The 15,669-nt window shown below is 38.4% G+C and overlaps 1 protein-coding gene across 1 annotated transcript; it reads left to right on the top strand.

Moving 5' to 3' along the window:
* Window positions 1–3,743: 3,743 nt before the first annotated feature.
* abraa (actin binding Rho activating protein a) lies at window positions 3,744–10,955 on the top strand. The gene is made up of 2 exons (XM_063911379.1): window positions 3,744–4,722; window positions 8,505–10,955. The coding sequence occupies exons 1-2, from the start codon at window positions 4,099–4,101 to the stop codon at window positions 8,940–8,942; spliced, it is 1,062 nt and encodes a 353-aa protein (XP_063767449.1). The 5' UTR covers window positions 3,744–4,098; the 3' UTR covers window positions 8,943–10,955.
* Window positions 10,956–15,669: the final 4,714 nt, after the last annotated feature.

The following is a 15,669-nucleotide window of genomic DNA, read 5'->3' as shown; positions in this document are numbered from 1 at the left end:
CCAGTCTATTTCTGTGCAAGCCTGCCGTGCACAGCAAACTGTGGGAGCGTGCACGGCAGGCACCTGCTGGCATGAGGTCGGGAAACTTAAGCGCACACACACACACACACACACACACACACACACACACACACACACACACACACACACACACACACACACACACACACACACACACACACACACACACACACACACACACACACACACACACACAAACACCAGAAACTTGAGCTATGACTGCTTTGCCCCCAGCCGGTTATTTCAGTCCTCAGACAAGCAGAACACTCATTGGGCTTTGTCTATCTGCGACACAGATACAAATGTTTAAGGAAGGCTGGTAATTTCTTCTCATGAAGAGCATCATAAGCACCATTTTTTGTAATTATGCTTTGCTTTTTCAGATAAACCTAGAGGAACAGAAAGGATATTCTTTAGGTTGTATTTTGTTTCAGATGGTGATGCAAAACGGTCCAACTATGTCATAAGCAACACCAAACACTTTATGTTACTATCTTTTATTGTATGCTTTTATATTTGAATATGGCTTGAAACTCCTCAGTAGCATTGTACATGCAAGACTGAAGATTAAGTGTTATAACTATAACAAAATAAGTTCTCACATTGGGTGAAAGCATAAGTTTGACTACTTCTACCTTTTCTATTTGTATTGTCTTTAAAGTGGTTCTATTGTATAATCTTATGACTGTTGAAAATAAAAAGCATTTAAAAAAAGTTTGTTATGTGATTTGGCTTTTCATGAATATCAAAGTGTTTCAGCTTTATTTACTTTTAAGGAGGATGTGGAAGTATTACTTAGTATAATATCAAATTTTACTTAAGTAAAAGTTAAATTAGTATTGGTTATACAACATATCCAAAGTGGTACGATCATTCATTATGCACAATGAACCATTACCAAATAATATACATTACATGATTGTATTATAATTATTGGTGAATTATTGGGTTCATCACATGCATTTGCCAGAGAAAGACTTTATTTATTTGACAATATATCTCTTCATATAATGCATAGTTTTTTAATTTCACTAATGTGGCAGTAGTTGTATCTTACCTATGAAATACAAAATAAACTATGTGTTGAATTATATTTTGTATACATGAATGCGAATATTGAAATAAACTACAGCTGTCAGACAAATAGAGTAAGAGTACAACATTTGTGTGTGGTTGTAGTGAAGTATTTCAGGGTTTGGCAAGAAGTTGGACTCAAGTGCAAAAATAAATTAAATGGCAAACAGATTTAACAAAAAGCAAGCTTTAATTTACAAAAAAAAAGCTGATAAACAAAAAAATAACATGGAAACAAATAAGGACAAAATAAGGAACACAGGGAAAACTGACAGGGACGTTGAAGGGAAGGACGAACCGACAGAGAACGAAGGGAAGACAAGATTAAATACATACAGGACTAGTCAGGAGACAAGACACAGCTGGGGAGGGGAGATGAACCACATGGGCAGCAGGTGAACACAATGAGACAATCAGACAGGAGGGAAAACATAGGAAGTAAAAACAGGACAAGACACAAGGAGAAAATACATTTCAAAATAAAACTGGAAACTATAAAAACAAAAACTCATGACAAGTATAAAAGTGCATAACACATCTTAATTGTAAATGCACTTACTAACGTCCACCACTTAATATATGCATAATGAATACAGCAGAAATAACAAAGGCTTAAAGAGATCACAGCAAAGACACAACATAATACAATGAGATATAATGAACACTAATAACTGCATGCAGCTTATAAATCATTCATTTGTCGGTCAATCTGTCACTCAATCCGTATTAATGTTGCTGTTTTTAACACACATTCCCCAGTGGTCATTATAATGACTGCCACTAATGAGTTTTTCCAAGGAGAAACTTAGATCACAATTTACATACTATTTAACAAGCGGTGTGAGAGTGAATCTCTGGGGTATGTGCTGAAAAATAAAGCATGAGTTTATTAATTAGTAGTAAAATATAGCTTCTTTATTCATTACAAACGTAAACAAACTAATTTCACATTAACATAGAGATGCAGTCAGTATATTAAAATAACAGTAGAGATGTGTCATACTGATTATGTACTGTAAATAGACGTGCAATTGTTTTGAGATAGCTTGAACAAACATTACAAACTCTTTGTTGAACATGTGGAAAAATCTAAATATTCAGTTAATTAAAAAACTTCATTATTAAGAATAAACTGTCATTTTTTCAATTCGCCACATTCATGATTTAGATAATGGCGCTCAGAAAGTGTATTGTAAATATGGATGATGTAAAAAGTCTTGATTACTATTATTATAAGAAACATTTCATTTATCTAGTTCTTTAAACCTTTATGAGGATAAACTTAAGGCTGACAGCAGTCCTGTTTTTCCCCTGCTATTCATTGTACATATTTTTACCGTACAGTGGCCTACAATGGCCCAAAAACATTTCCATTACCGGAAACGCGTTGCAGTTTAAAAAACAATGCAAATATAAAAACACAAATGTGCCAAAACACATGCAAAAAAGGAAACATTTTCCTAACCTCCGAAACAAAAGCGCTGCACAAACAAAACGCTGCAAGAAGCTCAAAACACAACGGAAACGGGGACACTAAAAAGTGATGCATACAGCTGGTACTTGAGTGCTTGGTGATGCTCGGAGAATATGAAGTGGGCTAACTGTCGGTGATTGCAGAGTTAGGCTGTGTTGTATTATATTCATAGTATTCTTTCAGTTTATTTGAAATGACTAGGTTAGCTTTGTTACGTGTTTTAGGTCAATGCAACGCGTTTGCCTGTGAAGGCTACCATCATTATTTGATCTTAAGTTAAAAGTTACCATCAGATGCTTGTACCAAGACCCAAGCAAAAACTATATTCAGTGAAACCAGCAACAAAAACTAAATTCCTAAAAATAAATAAACTACGTCATATATATATCAGATAAGGGCTGAGAACTAATTAGTCATTTTGCATTTTAAGCCAAAATTGAGTCACTTTTTAATTGCGTCCATCACAGAGACGATACATGAGTCATGATCCATGTCTCACTCACATACTGACAGATAAACACAGCATGAACGCTTCACATGCACAGACACTGACACAGACACAGACACACACACACACACACACACACACACACACACACACACACACACACACACGCACACACACGCACAAACACACGCTCAGATGCTTTTCATCTGACCCGCAGTCTAGAAAGTCACACTGACACTGCCATCAACTTGATCAAAGTATAATGTGTCATACCATAAAGGAAAATTGCATATTTGGATGAAAACATCGCTATATATACACACAATGAACACACACACACACATACACACACACACACACACACTGACTCAGAGCAAAATCCTGTTTGTGTTTCAACCTATTTTGTGTGTGACAGAAACCCCAGTCGCTAAAAACACTACCACCTGTTCCCTGGGAGAAATTCCACTCCTCAGTGTGTGTGTTTGTGTGTGTGTGTGTGTGTGTGTGTGTGTGTGTGTGTGTGTGTGTGTGTGTGTGTGTGTGTGTGTGTGTGTGTGTGTGTGTGTGTGTGTGTGTGTGTGTGTGTGTGTGTGAACTTGTGTCAGTAACAAGAATGTTGACACTGGACTTTCCTGTCTCACGTGGCCACGGTGCAGCATCACTTCCTTTACGACCCTCACCCTATTTAAAGGCCGGTGTTGGGCTTCAGCGGGGATTAAAGTCAAAGTCTTCGCACTCTTCACACCAGCAACTCACCCACTGACCGATTGACGATCTGGAAAGGGTCCTGGAGCTTCAGTGAACCTCCACAACGGCTATAAAGGTTACGTTTTTTGTATGTGATCACCTGGAAGTTTCAAGCGTCGAGTTTCGAATATTCAAGTCTTAATTGGGAACCAATAACAACTGAGTATTTGCTCAGAGAAAACAAGATTTGCTTTTTTTCTTTGAACCCAAAAGAGATTCTAAAAGTTTAAGACAACTCCAGGAATTGCTACAACACTGCAATAATCTTCCAATCAGAAAAATACAAGGCAAGAGAAATACCAATTTCTGGAAGCTCTTTTGGTATCCTGTTACCATGAGCAGCGGTGGGACCAGCACAGTTTCTCCACAGGAGCCCCCGGCTTTCAAACGGGCGGTACGGAAGATAAAATGTGCTGCTATGGTGGCCAATTTGGCTAAGAGTTGGCAGGGCTGGGCCACCGAACACTCCGACACGCAGGACGCCATCCCCAGCGGCTGGATGCCTGACTCTGTGGAAGAGGTAGATGGAAAAGTGCGCAGCCGAGAGGTCAAACTCACCAACCCTCCACGAGTATTCACAGCCGATGCCGGCGACAGCAGCGGGATCAGGACCGGTTCTGTAGCCAAGTCTGTGCAACCAAAACGTAGCGAGTGTTCTAGCAGCTCCGTGGTCAACGCCATCCGGGGAAAGATGGAAGCAGGACCTGAAGAAAGCAAGCCTTTCCTGGGTAATGAGTCGCCGACAAGGAGGCGCCAGATGAGGGCACTACAGACCGCCGCTAACGGAGCGATCCAAGAGAAGAAGCTTCTGCAGCAGGACAAGAAGCTGGGGTCGAGGAGCAACAGTTTGGACACGGAGGACAGCGGTCTGGGAGAAGAGGCGGCGCTCAGCGACAACAGCGAATCAAAAACTGAGCGTGGCGACATCCTAAACAAGAAACAGACCAACAAGCCCAAGGTAGAGTGCTTAATCACAAAGATGGAAAGTGGATGTGAACAAATTTTAAAGCTAGCACATATATAGCTACCAAAATAATTCAACATTACGATGTAAAACTACACCAAGCATTGTTTTTTATGTTAACCATGGATCGTCTAATGTGAAGGGGACAAACCTCAAATAACTCACCTTCTACAGATCATTTGAGCCTCTATTATCGTATTGTTTTAGGTAAACAATCTCTGTAGTTTAAACCAAGTCTTCAGCAAGCCTTATACAAATGTTCCTGCCCAGTAAAAAGTTAGCCGAACATAATGAAAAGTTTAGCCACTAAAACCCAGGCATCAGTGCATAGTTCTTGTCCTCCTAAAAACATAAGAACAAATGTTATACTAAAATGTGTCAGGTAACAAAAACCCCAACTCCAAATAAATATTAATGTATGGTAGGTTCTTGGCAAAATAGGAAGTGGTTGGCCTACACATTACCAACTTTAAAGTGATGAATCATAAAATATATAAATATGGTTTTGTCAAAGCTGCTAGAAGGCCCTTTTTGAGGTTTGTATAGAACAATAATGATTGTGGAAAAGACCACACACTTCCACTTGGCCAACTCCTAAACCTATAATATTCTGATAGAGGTTGTGAGAGAATTGATCATTTGCACATTTTAGTGTTGTCTGTGACAGGCTTATACAAGGACAGATTACAGTTGTATTGCCCTTTAATGACTTGTTTTAAAGCTTAGGTCAGACCCTTATGAGTTTCTCCTCCCTGCTCTCTCTACAACAACAATAAAATGTTTCTCCTGTCCCTGAATAAAATACGCAGTGGAGGACCAATACCCTAAATTAGAGTGTAAATGTTCCCACACAAGTCCCACAGCGTGAATAAACAAGTTTAAGCAGAGATCCCATTGATGTCACCTCAAGAAATCCAACTCCCTCATGGACACCAAACTGAAAAACATTGCATAACTCTGATGCTAAAAATCTTTCCTATAAAGGGCAAAGGAGGCGGCCAGAGGCCCCCTCGACTTGTTGAGGGGGTCACCAGACAGCCCGGGCAACCCATAAAAACACAAGCTGGAACACTGCGCAGTGGAATATAGGAAAATAATTATAGTCATGCTCTGAAACGTGCTACCTGACCTTCAGGTCTGTAGAGCCGGGGAGGGGGGAATGAGGTGAAGGGACATGGAGAGAAATGAGAGGCACACAGTTAGAAAAACATCTAGAGAAAAAAAAGAAACTTTTGAAAGGAATGACAGAGCGAAAAGATTGGATTTCAATAACTTTATTGATCTTTATTTGGATTAGTTGGCAATCGTCATGTATGTAAATTGCATCTGAATTAAACTAGCTTGATATTTATTTTTATTTTTAATTACAGGAAAACTGATATGTTGGTTGAATGTTATGGCAGATGTACACTGAAAAAGCTGAAACATTGACTTTAATTCAATGTATTATGTGAACATCAGGTTAGTTGAAAGCAATAATATTAAGTTGAAATGTATATATTTTTTAAAACTTAATGCTATTGCTTTCAACTAACCTGATACAGTGTTGTGAAATCTTTTGACATAAAACAAAGTCAACGTTTTCAGTTTTTTTCAGTGTATTATTAATCTGGAGAACAGCCCCCAGATATATTGATCAAAAGCAGCAGAAAAAAATGTAGTGAATAAGGTGTTGATGTTTGTAAGTAGTACGTAAGCCATGAAAACATTTGATTTCCCCCGAAATACAATCAGGTTTACCCCTGACAAAAGAGATTATGACAGATTTTTCATTACCTTGAAATAAGAATGTTGCTTTTTTAAGAGGCCCATATCTCGTTATCTCTGGAGAGCAACAGTTACTGTTCTGAGATCGTGACTTTGTCATCAGGAGAACAGATTAAATCTACCTTTAAAAAAAAATAAAACAAAGGAAATACAATGTTAAAATTATGTGTTGCTTTTAAACTTCTGGTCAGATTAAAGTAGCATCCGTAGTAATTTGGTGGGGTAAAAAATAATAGAGAAAATAACTGTAATTTTATCAGGAGTATTATCACTTTAAGGGTTCACAGAGTTTTTTTAAAGGTCCCTGCGTGACACCTCTTCACTTTTCATAGTGCGAATACCAAAGAGATATGGTGACACTGATCTGAAGGCCTGGCAGGCTGAGAAAAATACCCAGGGAGGAGGAGGAGGGAGAATACTGGAGAAAGGAAAAGGGAAGTTGGGGAGGACAACAGATTAAAGAGTAGGGAAAAGATATGTTGATGACGAAAGGAAGAAAGTATAGAGAAGAAAAAGTATGACAACAGCAACAATTGATGTTATTTGTTAATAACATCAATTCTGTTCCACAAAAAAATATATCTTTATGCCCAAAATATTGCATATATTATACCATACCATGAAAAACCAGGATGTGTACCATAGAAGTAGTGAAAATGCAGGAAGAACACCTGGTGAACCTTTAATTTCCAAGAGAATAGGTGTTTAGAACCTTCACTTGATCCTCGTGGTTGTAAAATAAAATGTTTATGCATACCGGTTTATATGAGCATACACACAGTATTTCAATCAGTGCATATTTCTGGATGTCTAGCAAAGGCCAAGCAGCGGATCAATTACACCTTCTAGAGAAGAAGTTATTTAAAGACTAAGGGGCATTCGTTAACATTTATATATAGACACAGATGGGGTGTGATGAAAACATTTTAAGCAGGTCTAAAAGACAGGAAATGAAAAAAAATGAATTCAAAAGCTTAAGCACTAGCAACATTTATAAAAAAGATGGGAATAGCACAGCAGACTGAGATATCCTGACTGGAAGTCTCCAATATGGGTCAATGTTGGATCGTATTTCCCATAGTGTAGCTCAATAGCATCTTGCATTAGACCTGCCTGCCTTGTAAAAGCCTTTTTGTCCAACTCCACATATTTTATATTTAAGTCTTGGGGTTTAAGGCTGATTACATTTTCAAGTCATCAGGGTTTTTTTCCTGTCAGAAGAAGAGTTTACCTATAAAGAATATAAATCATAAATAAATAATGTGTAGTACTCTTCTCCCTAGGATTTTAATGGTCCGAGAAAAGAAAAAAAAATCCATAGAGAGGCGAGCAGAACAACGGAAAAATGTTAGAATATCAGTGTGAACAGACTTAAATGGAGGCTGACCAAGGCCTTGACCTAGTCTTAGACCTGGTCTTGACTTGTGATTATGCAAATCCTCAGAGGATAACACATACAAATAAAACTGTTTACAATGTGGTACTCCCATTCCTAAGCTTTCTAAGTGTATCAGTTAAAATAAATAAAAGTCTGCAGAAAATGCAGTAAAATGTGTCAAAACTTAAATTTCCTGATCCATTAACCAAGTGTTGCCTTCGATCATGCTTTTGGAAAACCAAACACTACTATTTTCGCTACCTTTGCTAGCTTTGTGAATGCACCAACACGCTTTCTTATTAGGATGATCCACTCTCCTAAAAAACATTTTGATAGAAAACTTTGTTTCTGGAACCATAGTGACGTTTAGAGACGTCCCAATCCAGAGACCTGTGTCAGGATCAATTTAACTGGTATTCTGATGGGTTGCTTCATTGAGATGTTGAGCCTGATCAATCTGGTGTTGTACATCAGCTGTAGTACATGTGTTTTTATTGTAATCCAGTTGGACTAACTTCGATTAGGAAACTTTTAAATTATTGACGTGCCTTTTTAATGGACAACCTCATTTATATAGAAGTTCTCTTGGTAGGAGTCTAAAGTTAACCTACCTGCCATCTTTCATCTCCAGATTAAAATCACTACTACAAATGACATCAAGAACCGCTGGCAGCAGTGGTCTCAGCAGCACATCGTGGGCCAGAAGCTCAACCCCTTCAGTGAGGAGTTCGACCCAGAGTACGCCATGGCTCAGCGAGTCCGCAAGGGCGAGTCCGGATACGGTCGACCCAAAGACGGATCCAAGACAGCGGAGAGGGGCGACCGGGCCCAGAAACACGTCCACAGGGAGATGGAGGAGATGGTGTGGATTATTAAAGACATGGGCATTAAGGACAAGGAGGGAAGGACCGTCATTACCTTTGGCCGCCTCTTTGACCGCTACGTGAAGATCTCAGATAAAGTGGTTGGCATCGCACTGCGCTGCCGCAAACACAAGATGCTAGACTTTGAAGGGGAGATGCTGTGGAAAGGACAGGACGATAATGTCATTATAACAGTGAGAGAATGAGGACAGACCCAGTGTTTTACAAACTTTCACACATATGCTAACACACCTACAAATGTCACAGCTCATCTAGAGAAATAGCGCTATCCATGCTAATGGCAGTGCTACATCATCGTCACAAAAGAAATTGAGGAACTTTTGGAACAGACCAAAGAGTACGATAATTTAGTGTGTGAATATTTCTGTATCTCACATTTTAATTTGATTTTGATATATAGGGTTACGATTCAATTAGATTTTTTTTTTGATTCAGGGTAAGGACTTAGGATTCAGTATAAAGAGGTGCACATTGTAGGTTTAGGAACTAATTAAGGAAGTGTATAAACACTTTTAACTAAAAAGTTTCAGCAATTTCTCAATCCAAAGTGACTTCAAGACTGACAAGTTCAAAGTAGTCAAACAATTGAATTACCTCCTGTTACATAAATATAATTTTTAAGCTTATGTTAGCTGTCTTTTTATTATCAGAAACTTGCCTGTTCCCAAATTAACAAAACAACATGGAAAATGTTTAATTTGCCTATTATTATTGCCTGGCAAAAGTTTGACTCCATGTGTTGGAAAACTATCCTTTTGTAGCATTATCTAGAAACGGTTGTAGTAAAAAAAACTTTTTTAAAAGAGAAACCCTTAACAGTTGTCATGTAAAAATGTTACACATGCACATTGGAATAAAATTATAGTTTCCGTGATCAGCAAAATAAATGAAAAGAGACAAAACTTTGAAACAAAGTCACATTTCTATTTTTGTATATGCTTACATAAATGATTAAAAGGTATCATTGTAAATGGAGGCCACACAGACACAGACACACACACACAGACACACACACACGCACACACACACACACACACACACACACACACACACACACACACACACACACACACACACACACACACACACACACACACACACACACACCAGACTCATGAGTTCTTCTCAGATACCTGACAGGTCGTCCGGTGAAGGGAAGCTATCTTTAGCCTGCTAACCATGCTCGCCTTGCTAACTATGCTGTTGCTACATACTGAGCAATCCAGCCATCGTCCACAATGCCAGGAAAACTAAAAAAACTACTGAAAGAAAAATAAACTTTGATTGATTTTAATTACCTACCCAAAGTCTTTGTTTTATCCTCCTCCGCCTCTTTAGTTTATTCGGTCAAAACAAAACATAATAAGGAAGACTAAAGTTAGCATTGTTGTAGAATATTTCTGACTGTTAGGTATATCATTGGAGACAAGAGTTACAAAGAAATCTTAACAAACATGTATTTTGTCTTATTCCTCTCTTGCTTTCAGGGGCTCAAAGTCAATGAAAAAATGGTGCTAAAATCTTTATTTTAGCACAGCAAAAGAAATGATTGGTGTGATAAACAAAAACTCAGTTAACATTAGATTTTTTTACCATGTCATTATTATTATACAATGTGGATTTTGTATGGTATTTAAATGTACAAGTTTACCAAGATTTAAAGATTTCACCTTTTACTGAAGGATTTTGTAAATGAATGTGGAGGAACCTTGAATTTTCTTGACCACACTTAATATCTGTGAACTGTAAACTGACAAACAGAAAATGTCCTTCATAATATTGAGATAGGCACTCACATGAACACAGAACACTCTTGATCCATTTCAGAACTCTTAACTTTTAATTTCTGTTTGAAAATCTATTTGACTGTACGTATGTTGAGTGTGTACGTAAAAATATTGTAAAATGAAATGTGTTTTACCTCATTTTAAAATTTAGTTGGAATTGTGTTTATAATCAGACGTCTTTGAAAATGTTGACCGTTTTCTTATTTCAAAGTGAAATCCTGTGAATCTTCTTTCAGAAGTACAACGACTGTGCAGTGTGGTGTATCACGGTCTTATTAAGAATATTGTAAATATACATACACCTTACATTAGAACACCAATTTAGTATTCAGACTGTGAAATGTTGAATGTTTGAAGTTGAGTTAGTTTAGGCCACATTGAAGTCAATAATGATTAAAATGTGAAAGCTGATTCCCCTCTTCCTATAATATACAGGATACTGTGCAATGAAATACCAGTCAGCTCTTTTTGAAGGATTCAGATTTATACTTTTCCAAAATTGAAGCTTAGGACAAAACTGCAATCTACTGACTGTTTACTTTAAGTGTAACAAAAACTACAGTTACACAAACTCCCCCATAAGGGTATAAAACATAACAGAAATGTGGCAGGATATATTTGGCAGCGGACGCCAATACATATGCAATGTCATTTTAAGTTATTTTCAGGTAAGAATATTACCTCGTCAAATAATCCTGCAGACAACGCCAGTTTGTGAAAGCCAATGAAATGGATGGATGAAGTTTTTCAAAGTTAATTTTAGAGTAAAACATTACCCCATCAAATAATCCACTATCCAGACAACGCCACCTTGGGAGTTTCACCAGAGGGGAAGTATTAAGGCACCCTGGTTCGTCATAGAGGCACAAGACATGGTTTCAATTAATGCAAATATTATATTTTATTACTAAATTTCAATAAAACAAAACTTTCACACAGGGCTTTGACAACGAAAGGCGGGCCTAAATCATGAGCTGAGGCTTATCAGTGCTGAATGGGTCGATAAAGGGGAGATCCCAAATCAAAAATAAGCCCCAGTCAGACGTGACCAACATGCACACAAACATACTTGGGAAGAAAATCAAGACCTGGGGGAGCACAGCACACTAAAAGAGGGAGAACACCCCCAGGACACCAGCACCACCATATTCAGCTATCAGTGACTGAAGGAGGACAAACAGGGAAATACCATTAGTGGGGTTCAATCCAAAAATAATCAACTAATGTTCAAATAATTTCAAGGAAAACAGAATCAGCCGCAGCGATTAACCATGCAGTGAAAACAACAAAAGTGCATTTATAAACTAACATAATGGAGGGAAATCCACCAAAACAGGCTTCAATTAACAAAACACAAATGTATCAATTACAAAAATACAAAAACACCTAATGTAACTGAACCAAAATAAACAAGAAAAGAATCACAAAAGATATCAATTCATTAAAATAAATACTAAAGAAAAACCAAATGAATTACTTAATGTGTTTTATTACATTTAAATCAATGGGTTTAAAACTGTCCAAGACCAAAAATATATATATATATATTTATGAAATAGATAAACAGTACATATTCAGTTGAAAAGACATCATTAGAGTATCTAAATATAACACAATATAGGAGATTAGGATACCCAAAGGGAGTTAACCCCACCCCGCTTCATCTAAGATTTGGCCCAAGCAAAAAAAAAGGGGCGGGGGAATGTCAGCTCTATCCAGTTTTATATGTATACCGGGTAGTCCTGATGTGCTCACATTTCTTGGAAACTTCCCCAGTTTTCTCATTTACAGATGACACTGTTGCTATGAATTATGGGCTATTCACTCTAAAAAGTCTACGGGGTTACAGACTTGCTAAAAATCCTTGGGGAAGTCTCCAGAAGTTCATGCCAGAGCCATTAAGCCCTTGCTGATACTGCAGTGAGACAGTCCTACGCCTTTGTGGACTGAGTCCAGGCCCTGTTAACAAGTCGCAGGGCTTTTATTCATCTTCCTCACCTTCCCCCATCCCTCCCTCTGCTGCTATAGCAGGGTGTCCTTTGGATGAGGCAATATAAGAAAATAAGTCCAGTAAAGGAGAGGTAGGGGAGAGGCCTTTTAAAGACAAGACACCTGGGTCTCACTTCAAGGCCGTCAAATACAGTCGCTTGGACATTTTGCATTTCTGTCTTGGGATCAACAAAACGTCCAATAAATACATTTTAAAAATCAAACTTTTGCTTGTCTTATATTGTACTTCTCAAATATATTCCCAATTTCAAATAAATTCAGTCATTTCAAATTTAAAACATTTTCTAATAAATCTTAGTTGATCAAAAAAACCCAATAAATTATTTCCATCACAAGCTTGAAATGTAACCTTCATATTTACTGTTAATATAATCAATCTGAGGCTTCTGTTTTAAGGAATGAGCTGCCAACACAATAAATGAAACCCTAAAGAGAGATGGGATGTAGGCTGTTCTTTTTTCTGAAAGTGCTTTCAAGTATTGCGCATTATTCACCTACATTTGATTTGTTTGCTAACTTATAACTTATGAGGCAATATCACCTCTATAAGTGGCCCAGCTCTCCGTGTATTTTTCTGTATGTGGCCCTCGGTGAAAAAAGTTTGGATCCCCCTGCTCTGGTCCATAGCAAGAAATAAGGCAAATTGATTGTTACCGAGTCGCGGAGTCACACTATAGTAAATAGGCTATAGTTCCGGAAAAAATTAAAAGACCGCTTCAGGATTATAACTTTCTCCGGTTTTACTATTTATAGGTTTGTCTTTGAGTTAAATGTTTTTGTTTTTTTATTATTGTATTCCATAAACTACTGACAACATTTCTCTGTGTTTGAATTCAACAGTGTGGTATCTTAAATTTTTCCGGAGCTGTACATGTTATTCTAAAATCCTGCCATTCGTACCTTGAGTTCATCCTTTCTTTCTGTAAACAAACCTCAAAATGTCACTCTAAAAAGCATCAGCACAGCAGGGGGCGCTACAGGGATAGGGTCAGAGTAAACTCCTCCCTACTGAACATGGTGTTTTATTGAGATGAAAAATGATGTATGTCTCAATATGCCTTTGAAACACTTAAGGACTTCCTGCTGGTTCAACCAATTTTCGTGGGCAAATGTATTCCTTTCTTTGTGCATGAGAGTCACGCTATGTCACTTGTGCGTGTGTGTGTGTGTGTGTGTGTGGGGGGGTGTGTGTGTGTGTGTGTGGGGGGGGGGGGTGTGCGTGTGCATGTGTGTGTGTGTGGGGGGGGTGCGTGTGCGTGTGTGTGTGTGTATGTGTGTGTGTGTGAGTGTGTGATGTGGTGTGGTGTATTCCCTGTCTGTCAGTCTGCGCATGTGCATGCAAGTCATGCCTTTGCCTCCCTGTGGTTGTGTGTGTGTGTGTGTGTGTGTGTGTGTGTGTGTGTGTGTGTGTGTGTGTGTGTGTGTGTGTGTGTGTGTGTGTGTGTGTGTGTGTGTCTGTGTCTGTGTGTGTGTGTGTGCGTGTTAGTCTGCCTAGTGTGACCTGCCTTGCTGTCACGCAATTGCGTTTTGTGTGTGTGTGTGTGTGTGAGAGAGAGAGAGAGAGAGAGAGAGAGAGAGAGAGAGAGAGAGAGAGAGAGAGAGAGAGAGCTTAATACAAGCTGATTGGTTTGTCAGCAGGCAGTCTGGACGTCTGCCAGATAGAGAGAGAGGGAGGGAGAAACAGTGAGTGATGTTGGGGGAAAGATTGAGAGGAGCACTGGAGATACTAAAAGAGAACATTGGCGATAGACAAACAGGTAGAACGGAGCGTAGTGTTGTGGAGAGTATTCCGTCTTCACAGGAAGGGTAAAGCTTTATCGTTGGCTGTCAGACAGAATGAATCCCTCGTCTTCACCGCTGCTCTCTCAGCTCCACATCTCGTTCTTATTCTTATTATAGTCTTATTATTGTTTTTTCCCTTCTCCTCCCCTATGTCTTTGTTTGCTCTCATCGGTTTGCACGAGAGGTTAGCAGGTTATTGAAGGTCAGGAATGTTTATGGGAAATGTAGCAATTTGTGAGCTCAAGTCTTCATTTGTGAAGTCGGACAGCTGATACTTGCTTTCCACTACACATTTGACAACAGAATGATAACAAAATTACTAGAGAGTTTGGAAAAATCCCCCAAAAAGCTATAATAATTTGATTAGTTGTAGCTTCAAAACATCTGCAGCTTTATGGATAATATACGAAACACACAGTATATTACATTGATAGTTAGTTTGAGCATTATAACATTACATTATATGCACATGACTCCACAATGTACATCAGCTCCCTCAGATTTATACAAAACAGGTCTCTGAAGTATTTTGTTCAAAATACCAAACAGATAATGACTTATAGCATCCCATAAACCCTCTGTTTCACCCTGTTCCAAAAGTGGTGATTCTGTGTCTGTAGCTTTAAATGCTAATGAGCTGCTGCTGGCCACGCTCCTTTGCAGTTGTGTTTTCTTCTGTGTATCTTCGTAGGGTCCCAACGGTGGAACTATAAATTCTGTTTCCAAAAATAATTGTTCCCATAGACGTTGGGAAGTGCGGTCGTAAATCAGCGGATACTGTTTTTTACTTACCTTCCCAGTATAAACACTTTTATAGACCTTATTTAAAGCTAGGGCAGCGGTTCCCAAACTTTTTTTGCGACGCACCCCCTTCTACGTCCCAACCGGGGTGAACGCACCCCCCAAAAAAACGCAAAAAACAACAAACGCAACAAAGCTTTGTTTTATCACCATATAAACAACTTTGTCATGAGACGTTCCACTTGACAGTTTCCCTGATTTCAGACAGTTAATCATATTTGAAAGAATGAATGAAACGAGTTGGCCCGCATATATCCTAGGCTACAGTGAAACGTAGAAGAAGACAGCGGCTGTCTTCTTCTACGTTTCTATCAAAAACTAATAAATTATAGTTTTTTTATTTAAAATAAAAGGGATTACAAAGGAAATGTTTATTGTTCCTGTTTTTTTATTGTAGCCTATGGAAAAATCCCAGTTAAAAAACAACACTGTGTAATATTTTTACACCAGACCACCATTACATGTTTCATCTCGCGCACCCCCTGGCGGCAGCTTGCTCGCACCACACTTTGGGAATCCCTGAGCTAGAGTG

This window comes from Eleginops maclovinus, chromosome 20 (assembly GCF_036324505.1).
Source record: "Eleginops maclovinus isolate JMC-PN-2008 ecotype Puerto Natales chromosome 20, JC_Emac_rtc_rv5, whole genome shotgun sequence".
Taxonomy (NCBI): domain Eukaryota; kingdom Metazoa; phylum Chordata; class Actinopteri; order Perciformes; family Eleginopidae; genus Eleginops; species Eleginops maclovinus.
This window is presented reverse-complemented; position numbering and strand designations above follow the sequence as displayed.